The sequence below is a fragment of the Oncorhynchus gorbuscha genome, linkage group LG09 (genome assembly GCF_021184085.1).
Source record: "Oncorhynchus gorbuscha isolate QuinsamMale2020 ecotype Even-year linkage group LG09, OgorEven_v1.0, whole genome shotgun sequence".
Lineage (NCBI taxonomy): Eukaryota > Metazoa > Chordata > Actinopteri > Salmoniformes > Salmonidae > Oncorhynchus > Oncorhynchus gorbuscha.
This window is the reverse complement of record NC_060181.1, coordinates 58423509-58440869: the sequence shown is the minus strand read 5'-3', so window position 1 is coordinate 58440869 and position 17361 is coordinate 58423509. Positions and strand designations below refer to the sequence as shown.

The 17361-nt window shown below is 44.2% G+C and overlaps 1 protein-coding gene across 6 annotated transcripts in view; it reads right to left on the bottom strand.

Moving 5' to 3' along the window:
• Positions 1 to 12: 12 nt before the first annotated feature.
• The window catches only part of LOC124043823 (protein TANC1-like), a 299125-nt gene continuing 281776 nt past the window's right edge, over positions 13 to 17361 (bottom strand). For 5 of the 6 annotated variants that reach the window (XM_046362829.1, XM_046362832.1, XM_046362834.1 and 2 more), the window contains 9 exons: positions 8078 to 8211; positions 7846 to 7969; positions 7237 to 7412; positions 6883 to 7015; positions 5138 to 5167; positions 4932 to 5023; positions 3767 to 3913; positions 3072 to 3172; positions 13 to 2906 (listed from right to left, as the gene is read on the bottom strand). In XM_046362829.1, coding sequence (XP_046218785.1) covers positions 1589 to 2906; positions 3072 to 3172; positions 3767 to 3913; positions 4932 to 5023; positions 5138 to 5167; positions 6883 to 7015; positions 7237 to 7412; positions 7846 to 7969; positions 8078 to 8211 — 2255 coding nt within the window. In that variant the 3' untranslated portion in view covers positions 13 to 1588. The remainder of the gene's footprint in view (positions 2907 to 3071; positions 3173 to 3766; positions 3914 to 4931; positions 5024 to 5137; positions 5168 to 6882; positions 7016 to 7236; positions 7413 to 7845; positions 7970 to 8077; positions 8212 to 17361) is intronic. The other variant, XM_046362833.1, reaches the window with a different exon arrangement.

The following is a 17361-nucleotide window of genomic DNA, read 5'->3' as shown; positions in this document are numbered from 1 at the left end:
CCCTATGTTGGGAATGGCAGTAATATTCTATTACACTATGTGATTATGGGTAACACAGCTCACAATACTGGAAACATGGCAACCATTTCAACATACATACATATTAAAATATTGTCAATGGCACCATGCTCCCCAAAACCTTTTGTTTATAGATATTTATTTTTTAAAACTCTTTATTATAAATTGAAGTTGTGGCATGCACTTAAACCAATATTACTTTGACAGAGCTTATTATTGAACTTGTAAAATGTCTTAGTAGCTGTGCAAAAATAACTATATAAAATATATATTTTTACAATGAATCAAGCCATAGACACTAAATAAATTAACGTGACAGCAACAACAAGCAGATACAGAGAGGATTTAGTTAACGTTATCGGGCAATTTATAGAATGTACAAACATAAACAAATACATTTTTCAGAACCTTGAACACAGTTGGAACCAAATTGTGCATCAAATAAACCTCAACATACAGATAAGTCATTACACTGACATTGATCTTCACTCAAAAGAAGGAAAAATATATATTTATTTATACACAATGTGAGGATCTACAACATCCTTCTTAGAACACAGGAATGCCCATCTCAAACATATCCTTACAGCTCTTCTAAATAGCTCTGTAATTCTGTCATCAGCACCATTGACATAATGAACACAGTTCAAATCCCATTGGATATGTCCAGAATGGCACCCTATTCCCTATATAGTGCACTACTTTGACCAGGATCGACCAAAAGTAGTGCATTACGGTATATAGCGAATAGGGTGCCATTTTGGATACAAATATTGTCTTATACTTAACACTGAACAATTCAGTAATAACATTATACTGTAATATAATATGTTGTATAAGCACTTTACTTAAAGGCCTATGTAAATGCGTAAAGTGCTGTCACTGCAATGTCTCCAGATTTGCTGAATAAGGGGAACATGTCATCCTGTAACAGAAGCAAACAGCGGTACGCAATAGTAGGAAAGAAATACATCTGTTCTGCTACTGCTTCAATCAAAACGCTCCATGTGGCGGATATTCACAGGGGGAACAAACATAGTTTGCGTACTTCTTTCAAAGTTTCGACTTACATTGCTTCATTTTTTACCAGCACATAAAAAACTATCTCTCCACTTAGAATTTTTGCAAAGGTGTGTGTGTAAAGTGTTTGTGGGTGTGTGCAATGTGCATGTTGTCTGTATGTGCGTGCCAGCTTTGTATCTCGTTGTCTGTGTGTTGAGAGAGGGGAGATAAAAATTCCTACACATTTGACTCTATGAATGATCGCTTTGGTTTCATTGAAGCTACGTGAATGGCGGGATTCTCTCGGACTAAGCTTGGCTGCTTGGACTTACTGTCCACAAAAGTGTGCGACGGCATGGCCAGAGCTGGCTTGGATTCCTTGTAACAGGTGGATGTTTGGCACAACTTCTCTGCAAATTCCTTTGAGTGCATTCCATTCTGCAGGCTCCCCATAGCACCCTGAGATGGAGCTTTGAGCTGCTTGTGGTAAGTGCTCCCTATTTTGGCATAAGGAGCTCACAGTTCACCCCTGCTGCCTGGAGGCCCATGGCAGACATGGTGTGGGACACTAATCCCTCAGAGGAGTGACTCTGCCAGCTGCGGAGGGCTCCGGTGGCGGGCTGTAGGCCTGGGTGGTGTTGCTGCTGCAGTTGTTGCCACTGCAGTTGTTCCACTGCAGTTGTTCTCGCTGCAGTTGTTCTCGCTGCAGTTGTTCCCGCTGCATTTGCTGCTGCTGCTGAAGAAAGCGTGCCTTCTTGTCCATGATGCCCATGAAGGGCCTGGGTTTCCACTCGCTCATGCCTCCCTGGCCCTGCTTGGCCTTGTCTGTGGTGGTCTTGGTGCGCACGTCAGGGCCCTGCAGCTTGCTGCTCTCCGACAGACTACTGCTGGAGGCCAGGGAGCTGGTGGAGCTGGACACCTTGATGTTGCCGTCTCCCCCCTTGGAGAGTGCCTGGGAGACCCCGTTACCCCCACACTCCTTCCTCCGCTCCTGGCCTGGCCCTGCAGCATTGAGGGGGTCCTGGGGAGACCCTGATGTCTGAGCGTCCAGGGAGGACACCGAGTGGGCAGACAGACGGTCCTGGGAGGAGTAGGAGGCCTGGGCAGAGTGCAGGGATTCGCTGTCCCTTTCGCAGTGGTGGCCCATAGCCATGTTCTGGGAGGCAGCAGCCATAGACAGGCGTTGCTCCCCGTAGACGGGCTCGTCAGGAGGGGGCGGTAGAGGGCTGATGTCTATGCCCAGACCCCCTGGCTTCAGCATGCTGGACATGTGTCGGCTGGGCAGGGGGCTGGAGGGGGCGTACTGGGACTTGGCGCCGGAGGAGCGGCCTCCTTCCTGCAGGGAGCTCATGTGCTGGTTGGTTTTGACTATCTGGGCCTGCTTGGTGGGCTCTCTGGGCTCCCGGGGAGGGTAATGGTGGTGACTCAGCCTGCCAGGGCCTGAGGGCCCGGAGGGGGGAGAGCAAGGCCTGGTGCTCTGCTGGGTCGTGAGGCTGAGGGTGTCAGGCAGAGTTCTATTGATGGAGTAGATGTTCTGTGTCCAGGGCTCACCTCTCTCTCCTCTCCCGTCTGAGTGTTGAGACTGAAAAGTTCTCTCCCCTTCCACGTCATTCATCCCCAGAGTGTTCTGTCCATCCAGACCTCTGACGGCCATGCTATGCCCCGACATCTCCTCCTCCTCCCCTTCCTCGTGTTTGTGTTCCGAGTCGTGGTTGGCCAGGGCCTGGTTTGACGAGGACGAGGCCCCCTGCGGTTTGCCCTGGGTGGTGCTGCGCTGCATCTGCTTACACTCCTCCTCTACACGGGCCAGCAGCCGCCGGATTTCACGGTTGTTGGGACACAGCCTGGCCGCTTCGTGCAGGTCAGCCATGGCTGCCGTGAACTGCCTGGGGTGGGATGGAGATAGACAGAGCAAGTTGGGGGGATATTTGAGAAGCGAGGTAAAAAAAGAAGCTGAACCATATTCTCACAATTCACGCTAACAATGGTCCCCTAAAAGAGGGGGATTTATCCTTTATCCTTTATCCTGAGTTTCTGACGAATAGCTTTACCTGCTGCTCCTCTTGGCTCGAGCGCGGGCGTAATAGGCCTCGTACGATTTGGGTTTCAGCTCCAGGGCCTTGGTCGCAAACTCCTCTGCCAAGCCAAAGTCCTGTTCCAAGGGGTAGGGGAGGATCAATATGATTAACCAATGCAAGGAAATAGAAATGCACATTATCCAGGGGCACAGCTCTCTCTCTTTCTCTGCATCCATCTCCCTGATTGTTTCTGGGAGCAAGCTGACAATGACTACAAGCATGCTATCGCTTGTGGACTTCTGCACAGATTATAATTTAGTCTTGAACAGCTCAATCAAACTCACTAAACTGGACAGCTTAATAGCTATAATTTTGGACGGGTAGTAGATAGGAACAGATTGAATTCAATAAATAATACTAAGAGCATTGTGTTAGTTTATGTCACGTTTCATCGATCATAGGCCTGGAACACGAATTGGCTCGAAATTGTATCATCAAGTGCTGTCTAGTACTCCTTAAGGGCAGCCATACTTCTAGTATGTGTATCTTTCAAATACGTTCATAAACACACAGTACAACAACAGTTTCTTTGACTCCAACGTCCACTTGTAGTGTCATACATGGCCTGATCACATATTGTATATTTTAACAGAGACTTTTGGGAACCATTGACCCAGTAAATACAGCACTAGAGGAGAAAGGGAGAGGAGGATCGTAGGGAATCTTACGTTGGTTTTCCTGCGACAGCGGGAGAGGTTGAGGTACAGAGACACCCTCAGTTCTTTGAAGGCCTTCAGGTCATCGCCAAACCCTTCTCTGGGGAACTTCCTCAGAGCATACTGGTACCTCTGGGCTGCCTCTTTCATCTTCCCCTTCTGCAGGGAGAGGGAAATGAGGGAGAGTTAGGGAGGGACAGATAGAGGGAGGGAAGGAAAGAGGGCGCGAGAGAGGAAAAGAAGGACGGTCGTCAGATACTCCCCCCCAACCCAACAGCCGTGCCGCAGCAGCTCACACACTCCCTTCCGTCTCTCTCATCAATCACACACAGTTTCCACCCGAGCGGATTGTCCTTATCTGCCATAAAACTCAATCTGTTAAATGCCACGGATCAATCATGGCTCAGAAGGCGAGTGTGGCACGGCGCACACCCATTTATCTCTGCTGCGTCGCATTGAGCTGCTCAAAATATGACAGTCATTACGTTGTTTTCTCTCAAGCAAATTAGTGGCTGAAATGTCCTTTTTATACAGTGGCTGAGATATATACAAACACTCCTTTTGATGGCCGATCAATTCAGTGACATCAAGGTATAATTACAGTACTTGCATCAGTCTTTGTTTAGATGTAGCCCATCATAAAATATGATATATATTCCATTCACTCAGAACACACTTGACTGTACATACACATTATACAGTATAATGTCCTTGTTTCGAACCATAAAGTTCAGACTTAAAGGGATACTTCAGGATTTTGGCAATGAGGCCCTTTATCTACTTCTCCAGAGTCAGAGGAACTCGTGGATACCATTTTTATGTCCCTGTGTCAAGTATGAAGTAAGTTGGAGGTAGTTTCCCGATCCAATGCTAACTAGCGTTAGCGCAATGACTGGAAACCTATGGGTATCTGCTAGCATGCAGTTAGCAATTGCGCTAGTTAGCAACTTCCTACAAACTGCACAGTACATGTAGATTTTTAATTTGATTTTATTCAACCTCTATTTAATCTGTTAACAAATTCTTATTTACAGAACCAGGGTCTGTAGTGACACCTATAGCACTGAGACCGCAGCGCCTCTTGGGAGCCTCATCGCCAAAATATAAAGGGCCTCATTGCCAAAATCCCAAATTATAATTTGAACAGTGTAATGTTGACTTGATCTCTTTTCCATACCTTGTAAAGCAGGTTGCCCTCCTCCATAAGCTTCTGCAGGAGAATGATGAGGATGTCAGGCTTGGATGTGGCCATAGCCCAGGCTGCATTCCCTGTTGGTCCACACAGACATAGAGAAAGTAGAGTTACACCACTGCTGCTGCCCGACCCACGGACTCTATTCACTAGGAAATTGGTAACAAGGTAAAGTTACCTAAAGATTGTACCTGATCGATCATAAGGCGACGTTCTGTACCCTTAGGGTTACATTGAAGGCAGTCAAGAAGAAGAAAAAAAGGATGAGAGATTGAAGGAAGGAAGGAATCATGTAAAAAGATGAAAAGCAGAGGAGAATTTGAAACCGCTACAGCTATAAAACATGATTTGACCTTTCCCAGATTAAAGATGTAATTCACAGAAGGGGAAACAACGGCACTGTTCGCCATTGTTGTTTTTGTTTTGTTGCCGAAGTGGCGGCACATCGCGGAATGCGGGGGAGAAACATTGCAGTATATAGAACAGCAGAATATCGCGAGTGCAATTGATGTCTCAGGGAAGAAAACAGTGTTTGTTTTACAATAACTTCTTTGTTATTGGGATATTTTTTATATGAATGCTTCCACTCAGTGTTTGAGATCAATTGACACTCTTTACCATGGTACTTTGAGATTTATTTTAAACTGCAAAAACCCAGTTTACACTTTGTATACCAGGGTTGGCTCGCCTTCTCTAGTCACTTCATAGGCTCAGTCACTGGTATACTTTTATTTACAAAGCCTTTTTGGGTTTACTACCTTTTTATTTGTGCATTTCTATTGTTCAGAATTGTGGTGGGTCGTCTCTTCGTTTGCTGGACTTTATCCTGCTAACTGTTCCAAATGTCCGAACTGAATTTGGTAAAGGGGCATTTATGTACTCTGCGCCATCGTCTTGGAACACCTTAGAAAATACTTTTAAAATGGAAGAACTCGTCCCGATTGGTGTTTTTAAATCACTGATGAAGGATTTTGAGGCTGATTCCCTGACCTGTCAATGTTTTTAATTTGCTGTTTTATACTATATATGGTTTTTACTAGATTACTTGTAGTTTTTCATGTTGTCTGTCTGTAATTCTTTTTGTAATGACTTGGTGCTGCCTATCTTGGCCAGGGCACTCTTGAAAAAGCCCTTCCTGGTTAAATAAATAAAATAAAATTGTTGTTGTATTATCACAAATGAACGTGGCTGTTTCACCATTAAGGATTCCTGCACTGATAAAACAAAGTGAGTTTGTCTGTGGATATACTGTACCTATAATTGCATTGATATGAATCCTAATGGGGAAATGGTGATTTGCTGGTCGTAACAGTCATTGCAATCATAGAGACTGATAGCTTTGTGTGCTAGGAACAGGCTACATTGCTACCAGAGTAAGGAGAGTGGGTTGAAAATATTGTCCATTAGCTAATTCAGGGAGGGGAGCACCTGGCTGGCCTGCATTGCAGATGCTATATAAATAAATTTGATTTGATTTAATTTGATGTAAAATGAGGCAGTTAAGCTCCAGGCCAAGATAGCTCATTGAGTGTCATTTAGGTGATAAGTACCAATCTCAAATTAGCCTGCCGGCATACCACGGGGAGAAAAGAGAGAGAGAGAGGGGGAAAGAGAGACACAGAAAGCGAGAGAGACACTACACACACTAGGTGAATGCTGGTAGGAATTGGTTCAGTGTCCTTGTCTTGAATTTAGCAATGAGCATCAATGAAACCAGGAGTTTGTCACCTGATTCCATGGATTAGCCTCATTTTATTTAGTAGTACAGACACTCAGCTGGAAGCACAAGTTTCTCTCATTACTAACATCTTAAAGCAACCAAAAGACCGTCCTGTGGTTGGAATAGACGAAAGTGGACACATTAACGAATGAACATTATTTGTAGACAGACAGACACGGACCATTTGTATCATAGTTAGAGTTCTTAGTTTTTTACCCAGTTTAGCCCCCTTCTTCAGCAGGGTCACCACTACCGATGTGTTCCGACAACCAATCGCCCGGTCCAACGGCCTCATGCCACTGTAGTCCACATGCTCTATCACTGCTCCTCTCTCCACCAGGTAATGGACCTACATACCAGGAACAACACAGTCAAACACACACTCTCTTCCTTAGTCAGAACACACACTCTTAACTCTCCCATAGATATTTGTTAATTCTCAGCAGTGTGCGTCCCATAAGGAGACACAGAGGACTGTGTTGTGCCTAACTAGGCCTAGTGAGATAGATCTAGATCGAGCTCAATGACCGTCTCTGTCTGTCTATCTGTCCATCTCTCTCTAATACTTACGATCGACGCGTCACCGTAGAAGGCGGCCAGGTCCAGTGGAGTCCGTCCATTCTTGTCCGTGTGGTCTATGACCGCACCCTTCTCCACCAGAAACTGCACAACGTTCTTATGTCCTTTCAAACACGCCCAGCTCAGGGGCGTTAACCCTTCCTTGTCCATCGATGTCAACAACGCACCTGGGAGAGACCGAATATTCAACATCATATTTCTCAAAACCACAGCATATAATCTTCACTCAACAAAACATTTGATATAAAAGTAAGTGTGATATGTGGTTATTGAAATTTGAATGCTCTAAATTTGAATTTCATTTGACTTTAGGAAAAAAAGCAGATGTTTGCATCCCAAATGGCAGCCTTTTTCCTTTATAGTGCACTACTTTTTTGCCATTTGGGACACAGACCACAGGAGGTTGGTGGCAGCTTAATTGGGGAGAATGGACTCCTGGTAATGGCTGGAGCGGAATACGTGGAACGGTATCAAATACATGGTTTCCATGCGTTTGATGCAATTCCATTTACTCCGTTCCAGCCATTATTATGAGCTGTCATCACCTCCGCAACTTCCACGGACACAGACGTTATCTAGCGTAGCGTCGTGGTAACTCACCCTTTGACAGCAGAAAGTCGGCCGTGCTCAGGTGGCCCTCGCACGCCGCCACCATGAGTAGTGTCCGTCCCTGTTTGTCACTGATGTTCACGTCAGCACCATGCTGCAGCAGCAGCTCTGCAATCTGACACACGCACAGATTTACAGTAAACTCTACTTCCCCAGGGTAAATTGTCATGGTTATTTTGAAGTGTAATTGTAGTTTGAGGCAAACAGTGTGTGTGTTCCTCACCTGCCAGTGTCCCTGTCTGACAGCACAGAAGAGAGGTGAGACCCCCCTGCGGTTGATCTGCTGCACCATAGCCCCCTGCTCCAACAGGAAGCCACACACGTCCATCTTCCCCCGGCCCGCCGACACAGTCAGAGCTGATGAGACCAGAGGAGAAGAGATTGGTCAGGACTGGGGTCAGCAAGGGTGAGACCCCACACACACACGGCAGGCTATGGTCTGGCTCACGTGAGACAAAGCTTGCTCCCATTCAAGTTGAAAATATAAAGCATTTAGTTGTACTTTCACTGAGCGCCAACAATTGGACCCAACCACAATATGTATTATTTCCTTCTTGAGAAAAGGGACAACAGAAGTGTCTGAATATGTCAGTGGATAATAAGCTGCAATAAAGCTTAATAAACAATACTCTCTGATTGTACATTCATGTGGAATCTTATCTCTTGGAATCGTGTGCTGGGCCTGGTTAGTCATTCCATTATAAAAATAAACACTGTCGCAGGAACTGTGGTCAGGAAGTTTGGCTGTTCTCGCTTACTCGCACGCACACACACACTCACACACACCTACCTCAATGGAATAGGAGAGCAACAGAGACATACACATACTACAGACACAATGTTTGAATAGCCTATTACTGGTTAAGGCACTCATGTTGTTACATTATGTACTGTATATAGGCCTACCATCGATTCAAATAATAGAATGAGGAAAATAGGCTAATGCTTTTATGCAAGTCCTGTTTACAATCAGACAACTATGTTATAGTTGTAGGTACGTATTCAACTGGATACCTTGTTGCCTTAAGCTGTCTGATAGTAGTGTGCCAAGAGTTTCGAGACTTGAGAAGTGACCTCATCTAACGTCTACATGATAGCAGGTCGAAAACAACGAAAACGGGAAACAAACGAAATGAGATACCATTAATATGCTGACAGGTTAATTAAAAAATCTTTGCCATTTCTGTTTTAATTCAAATTACTATACTGTATGTATGTATTCTATTTTAAAGACAGATGCATGCAAGTATGCTCCAAATAATTTAAACGCATAAGATACAGTGACAAACCACACATTTATGATACAACAGTCAATAGGCTCACCTCCTGCTTTGCATTCAGTTGAGCCATGCCAAAACATACTAATCCTAGCAGTAGTTCGAGGCCCACATTCAGTGGATGCTACACTTTACTGTGGTAGATTCCGGCAATCTTGGATGAATGTTGGTATCCAAACAAATAAATCCTCAGAGACCACAGAGTGAGGGAGAGAGAGAATAGTGGTGCTTTCTGATTCACCTCAGGAAGATTCAAGACCCAGAGCCACTGTCTCTGTCTGAGTGACATCATCCATCTGGATGTGAGTGTGAGCGGAGGGCTGTTCCATTACGAGCATGTCTCAGCCGACCACACCCTTCATCTGATCCACTAGCATATCTCTTCAGAGCAGACAGACACCTCCAGACTACTACACAGTACAAATCTCTATGGGGCAGCATCAGCCAAAACGGATTTGAGATCAGCTGGCTTCATGAGTAAAAACTCAAAAGCCCAGAGGATGAAATAATTGATTGTTCTAATCACTGACTCTTTCAGAGATGCATTTGTTTTTGATTTTAGACACGATTCTGATGTACACTTATCTGTAGTGGTCTCTGTCTGCATACTACTTTCAAACCCTATAGGAGACCCAGTGTCATTCCTCTCTGATCTTCTAAGTACAATTCAATGCATTTTATGTCTCTCTTTGATCTCACAAACATTACTCTTTACTGCGCCCATTCCCTCCCTCTCTCTTTCCTTCCCTCCTTTTTTCAGAGCCAGGTATGTTCTGTAATAAGCCACTCAACCTTGTATTTCCTCCTAATCTGTCTCTCTGGCCCACCAACACCGCTGTCCTTAGGGGAGGTGGGACTGTAAATCACAGTCTGATACGCAAACCAAACCTGTAAATAATAGAACACTATGAAAAATCTGGGAAACCAGGCCTGGTATTCATAACCTACTTTGAAAAGGCTTTTGATAAAGTACGACTCAAATTGATATATAAATGCCTGGAATATTTCAATTCTGGAGAATCTCTTATACAATGAGTTAAAGTTATGTAAAGTAACCCCAGGTGTAAAATAGTAAATAGTGGCTACTTCTCAGAAAGTATAAACTGTCAACAGGAGTAAACAAGGTTGTTCTCTATCGGCATATCTACTTATTATGGCCATGGAAATGTTAGCTATTAGAGTCAGATCCAACAATAATATCAATGTGCTAGAAATCCAGGGCTTAAAAACATAGGTGTCATTGAACGCTGATGATTCATGTTTTCTTTCAAATCCACAATTTGGATCCATCCACAGCCTCATAGAGGATCTAGATACTTTTTCTAACCTCTCTGGATTACAACCAAATTATGATAAATAATCGTGTTGGATCACTTAAAAATGTTTGGGGGATTACCGTGTAGTTTACCAATAGAATGGTCTGACGGTGAAGTGGACATACTCTGTATTTATTTGGGACGGCAGGTATCCTAGTGGTTAGAGCGTTGGGCCAGTAATAGAAAGTTAGCAAAAATAGTTAAGATCTTGCTACAATGGAAAGGGGGGAAAAAATCACCCTGATTAACTCTTTTGTCACATGCCTGTTTACCTATTGGCCTTGCAACTTGTTTTTTAAATTAGATGTAAAAAAATATTTATTTGGAATGGCAAGCCAGACAAAATTAAACAGGCCTATTTATATAATACACATTCAGAGGGCAGAAATGATTCAATATTAGAAACCTCTCAATAATCCAAACTGGTTCTCTAGCAGATTAGTAAGAATGTCTCACCCCATATTCAGGAATGGCCTTTCCCCTTTATTCGGATTACAACCTTTCATTTCAGTTATTTGATAATGAAATCTCCAAAATATCGCTATTTTTAAAACAAGCCATAGAAAGTTGGTTGTAATTTCCACCTGGAAAGACGGAACAAATATTACAACAAATATTATAGTTAAACTCAAATATACTAATTTATATAAATTATATCATAAATCGGACTGGTGGAATTATGTCACACATGCATTGAACAAAAATACCTGGAAAAATCTGTTCTACCCAAAATTACAACCAACTAATTGCAGCATACATATATACAGTACACAGTCCAGAATACCAGAGAGGCCATGACTTTACAGTGTCCTGTGTCAAGGTGCACAGTTTGTAGACATGCACTAGTAGCTAATCATTTATGAAACAGCTGATTCTGAAGGTTTAGATGGAGACCATTGCAAGGCTAACTGGAGAAGCAGGGTGCCAGCTGTAGCATGACATCTGTATCAGTCAAGGACACCACAGCGACATACGATATCCATCACATGAAGACCTACATCCTGACTGTGGCAGCATGGGAGTTTCAGTCTATTCCTATGTAGGTCTAGATCATTACAAGTTCACTCCACCAGCAGAGAAACTACTGTGTGACATGTCAGCCTGGCATACGTCCTCCCAGCTGTAAATAATGAAACACAACCAAACACTTATAACACAAACACCTAAACACCACATATATTAAGCACAGCCTGTGAACGTGGAAGATTTTATAAAAAATAAAAGATTCTTGGCATAATTACAGTGGATAAAGAAAACGATATACGGTACTACACTCGATAGCTCTACTGTATATTTCATGACAATGAGAAGTTGATCTCATCGTTTTACTAAGTAATGTAGAAAATGTCAGGGCTGCCGCCTGACTTTGTTGCTGCATTATTCATTTTTGATATATGTGATATATAATGTAAACAAACCTTCTCTTTTACGGATGGAAAACAACCCCACTTTGCAATTTTCTACAGAAACCATAACTTCAGAATAGCTCTTCTCTTGTAACTTGATATATATGCCATATGATCACAAACATTATACCTCACCGTGTCTATATGTCTTTCCCCTTACGTTTTGCACTGCTGCCGACTTATTCACATATATCAGAAAGCTGCTTTACAGAGAAGGCTACATGACCTTTTGCCATTCCTAGAAGTAAAACAGTCAGGAGGGAATTGGTTGTTTATTTTTTGCCAACACGGAGCCGTGATCGAATCTCTCTCTATCCAAACAAAGTGCAATGGGCCTATTTGCATAAAGATGTTATTTTTTTCACATATAGAAGAAAAAGAAACGCACACCTATTTGGGCGAGGTGCTGGCTAGCGGAGTAGAAAACTTGAAAATAAAAGAGAGCATATTTCTTTCACATATTAAATTATATTTCTCAGACAGGTCGTTAACTGAGAGCATTTGTTCAGAGCTGCAGCAATAAATGTCAATTTTCGGGAGGATATTTCACCGGGGGTATTTGTGTCTCACTGTTTTCTCCCATATCGCCATACAGGCCTCCAGATTGGGTTAATAAACCCTAAATCAGAATTAATATGAAGGGGTCTGACTGTGATATTGACTCAGTATTTCTAAGACCTAAATGGTTCTGCTGTCTATACCGCATCCAAGACATTTAAGTATTGATGCTCTTTTCTATAGCTGTGATGGCTCTCCATTGAATTACAACCCAATCCCACCTGTAAAGAGGCATTGAATACTTGAATACAACCATTCGAATCATTCTCCTAAGGGGTCAGGAGAAGTGCAGAGAAGCGTAACCTCTTTATGTTTGCTAAAATACATATATTCAATGAGTTTAAAGCACCACAGTGCACAAAATAATTAATATTTGCATATCTGCTCAAATATAAAGTGTTGCTTTGAATGAGCCGAGTGCCATGTGGGTGCAAAGGGCTTTCAAAATGCGTTCATTAAGCGGCTGTGGTGGGTGTTGGAGTGTGTCGCTGGTGTTGTGCTCGGCGCCATTCGGCCACCTGCAACCTGCTATTGCATTAGCCCATAATGAATGGGAGTTGAAAGGAGGAACGTGGCTATGATTTAACATCCACTAGGTAAATACATAGAGCTCAGAGGGAAATATTAGATCACAGTTACATCAGGTGGCACATACCGGATGACTTTGAGAATGAAGGCAAGCATGACTACTATTATTCACAGTAATGGTCATGTCTACAGGAACCAGCCAAGGCTTGTGTGTAAATCTGTTTAAAGGGACCCATACACATCTGCCTACTACTTGTGATAAATTAGTATTTTGTCCTATACCTCTTGAAAATCTAAACAATAGTGCAAATCAAATCTTATTTGTCACATGCTTCGTAAACAACAGGTACAGTATAGACTACAGTAACAGCGTAAGTAAGCATTTCACTGTCAGATGTGATTTGGTTTGCACTACCATCTAACGAAGTAACAATAAAGTAGGCCTCTATCCTTCTCTAAAACAAAGTAGGTGGTGGGGGTTGGAACAGAAATGTTGGTATGCAGCAGTGTGATGTTGTAACAAAGTGCAAAACTTGAAGCAGCAGGATTCAAAAATATAAACGTTTTCGTCCAAATCTAAAATAACACTGCGGCCCATTTCTCAGCCATAAGAACATGCGGCACTAAGATGGAAAGCAGCCGTTTCCAGAGATGAAGGCCCATTTCGAATGGATAACTTTGTCTCTAGGATGTAATAAGCCCCAAAGCCCTTCAGCGCTTTTTGCTACGAAATGTATTTACAGAAGTAGCACCAGTTGACAGAAGAAGCACTACGGAGAATAAAGCGGCCCTCGTCAAAAGAAGTGCACTATATAGGGAATAGGGTGTCACTTGGAACAGAGATATACGCTCTCTCCTAGTCCTAATGGGCTGACCTACATCAGAGCCATCCTCTCCCTCTCTTAGTCCGAATAGGCTATCCGACATCAGAGCCATCCTCTCTCTCTCCTAGTCCTAATGGGCTGACCAACATCAGAGCCATCATCTCCCTCTCCTAGTCCTAATAGGCTGTCCGACATCAGAACCATCCTCTCTCTCTCCTAGTCCTAATAGGCTGTCCGACATCAGAACTATTCTCTCTCTCTCCTAGTCCTAATGGGCTGACCAACATCAGAGCCATCATCTCCCTCTCCTAGTCCTAATAGGCTGTCCGACATCAGAACCATCCTCTCTCTCTCCTAGTCCTAATGGGCAAGGCTACATCAGAGCCATCCTCTCTCTCTCCTAGTCCTAATAGGCTGTCCTACATCAGAACCATTCTCTCTCTCTCCTAGTCCTAATGGGCAAGGCTACATCAGAGCCATCCTCTCTCTCTCCTAGTCCTAATAGGATGTCCGACATCAGAACCATTCTCTCTCTCTCCTAGTCCTAATAGGCTGTCCTACATCAGAACCATCCTCTCTCTCTCCTAGTCCTAATGGGCTGGGCTACATCAGAGCCATCCTCTCTCTCTCTCCTAGTCCTAATGGGCAAGGCTACATCAGAGCCATCCTCTCTCTCTCCTAGTCCTAATGGGCAAGGCTACATCAGAGCCATGATCTCTCTCTCTCCTAGTCCTAATAGGCTGTCCGACATCAGAGCCATCATCTCTCTCTCTCCTAGTCCTAATAGGCTATCCGACATCAGAGCCATCCTCTCTCTCTCCTAGTCCTAATAGGCTGTCCGACATCAGAGCCATCATCTCTCTCTCTCCTAGTCCTAATAGGCTATCCGACATCAGAGCCATCCTCTCTCTCTCCTAGTCCTAATGGGCTGACCAACATCAGAGCCATCATCTCCCTCTCCTAGTCCTAATAGGCTGTCCGACATCAGAACCATCCTCTCTCTCTCCTAGTCCTAATGGGCTGACCAACATCAGAGCCATCATCTCCCTCTCCTAGTCCTAATAGGCTGTCCGACATCAGAACCATCCTGTCTCTCTCCTAGTCCTAATGGGCAAGGCTACATCAGAGCCATCCTCTCTCTCTCCTAGTCCTAATAGGATGTCCGACATCAGAACCATTCTCTCTCTCTCCTAGTCCTAATGGGCAAGGCTACATCAGAGCCATCCTCTCTCTCTCCTAGTCCTAATAGGCTGTCCGACATCAGAACCATCATCTCCCTCTCCTAGTCCAAATGGGCTGTCCGACATCAGAGCCATCCCCTCTCTCTCCTAGTCCTAATGGGCAAGGCTACATCAGAGCCATCATCTCTCTCTCCTAGTCCTAATAGGCTGTCCTACATCAGAGCCATCCTCTCTCTCTCCTAGTCCTATTGGGCAAGGCTACATCAGAGCCATCCTCTCTCTCTCCTAGTCCTAATGGGCAAGGCTACATCAGAGCCATCATCTCTCTCTCCTAGTCCTAATAGGCTGTCCTACATCAGAGCCATCCTCTCTCTCTCCTAGTCCTATTGGGCAAGGCTACATCAGAGCCATCCTCTCTCTCTCTCCTAGTCCAAATGGGCAAGGCTACATCAGAGCCATCATCTCTCTCTCCTAGTCCAAATGGGCTGTCCGACATCAGAGCCATCCCCTCTCTCTCCTAGTCCTAATGGGCAAGGCTACATCAGAGCCATCATCTCTCTCTCCTAGTCCTAATAGGCTGTCCGACATCAGAGCCATCTTCTCTCTCTCCTAGTCCTATTGGGCAAGGCTACATCAGAGCCATCCTCTCTCTCTCCTAGTCCAAATCGGCTGTCCTACATCAGAGCCATCATCTCTCTCTCCTAGTCCTAATAGGCTGTCCGACATCAGAGCCATCATCTCTCTCTCCTAGTCCTAATAGGATGTCCGACATCAGAGCCATCATCTCTCTCTCCTAGTCCTATTGGGCAAGGCTACATCAGAGCCATCCTCTCTCTCTCCTAGTCCAAATCGGCTGTCCTACATCAGAGCCATCATCTCTCTCTCCTAGTCCTAATAGGCTGTCCGACATCAGAACCATCCTCTCTCTCTCCTAGTCCTAATGGGCAAGGCTACATCAGAACCATCCTCTCTCTCTCTCCTAGTCCAAATCGGCTGTCCTACATCAGAGCCATCATCTCTCTCTCCTAGTCCTAATAGGCTGTCCGACATCAGAACCATCCTCTCTCTCTCCTAGTCCTAATAGGCTGTCCGACATCAGAGCCATCCTCTCTCTCTCCTAGTCCTAATGGGCTGGGCTACATCAGAGCCATCCTCTCTCTCTCCTAGTCCTAATAGGCTGTCCGACATCAGAGCCATCCTCTCTCTCTCCTAGTCCTAATGGGCTGGGCTACATCAGAGCCATCCTCCCTCTCTCCTAGTCCTAATGGGCAAGGCTACATCAGAACCATCCTCTCTCTCTCCTAGTCCAAATCGGCTGTCCTACATCAGAGCCATCATCTCTCTCTCCTAGTCCTAATAGGCTGTCCGACATCAGAGCCATCCTCTCTCTCTCCTAGTCCTAATGGGCTGGGCTACATCAGAGCCATCCTCTCTCTCTCCTAGTCCTAATAGGCTGTCCGACATCAGAGCCATCCTCTCTCTCTCCTAGTCCTAATGGGCTGGGCTACATCAGAGCCATCCTGTCTCTCTCCTAGTCCTAATAGGCTGTCAGACATCAGAGCCATCCTCTCTCTCTCCTAGTCCTAATGCCAAGAGTATGCAAAGCTGTCATCAAGGCAAAGGTTGGCTATTTGAAGAATCTCAAATATAAAATATATTTTGATGTGTTTAACACTTTTTTGGTTACTACATGATTGCATGTGTTATTTCATAGTTTTGATGTCTTCACTATTATTCTACAATGTAGAACATAGTAAAAATAAAGAAAAACCCTTGAATGAGTAGGTGTTAAAACTTTTGACTGGTTGTGTACATCAGAACCATTTGTTACTGCTAGGCTGCACCAGGCTGACATTCTACTGAGGCCACGGAGACTATTGTTCACATTCTCGCTCACTGTGTGCTCTAAACCATACATATGAAATGAGCTGCACAAATGACGAGGAGTTGGGAACTTCTGTCCCATTTCATTGCAGTTCTGGTCTAGATCACTAGGCTTTCTAAGCAACAGTTGGTCATCATGATCATATACAATGGGTTTCTTTCATGTTGGGCCAAACAAGCGAAGTTCTGCTACTGTGAAAAAGTCTGAGAGACATCTGATAGACAGACACACACAGATCCTTGTCTGTGCTGGTGTACTCCAATTTTTTAACAGACTACCACAGATAAGAGAATGCTGGAGTCAGTTATCTCCACTGTCTCTGTTTATCTCCAGTGTGCAGCTTTCCACAAGAGGCAATGATGATAACAAAAACAACAATAATCATTTCTAAAAACCTGTCTTGGTGTTGTCTACATTCCAAATGGCACTCTATTCCCTATGGGCCCTAGTCAAAAGTAGTGCACTATTAAAGGGATAGGTTGCCATTTGGGACTGAGTCAAAGAATACCCTTAAGAGATGTGTTTACTCATT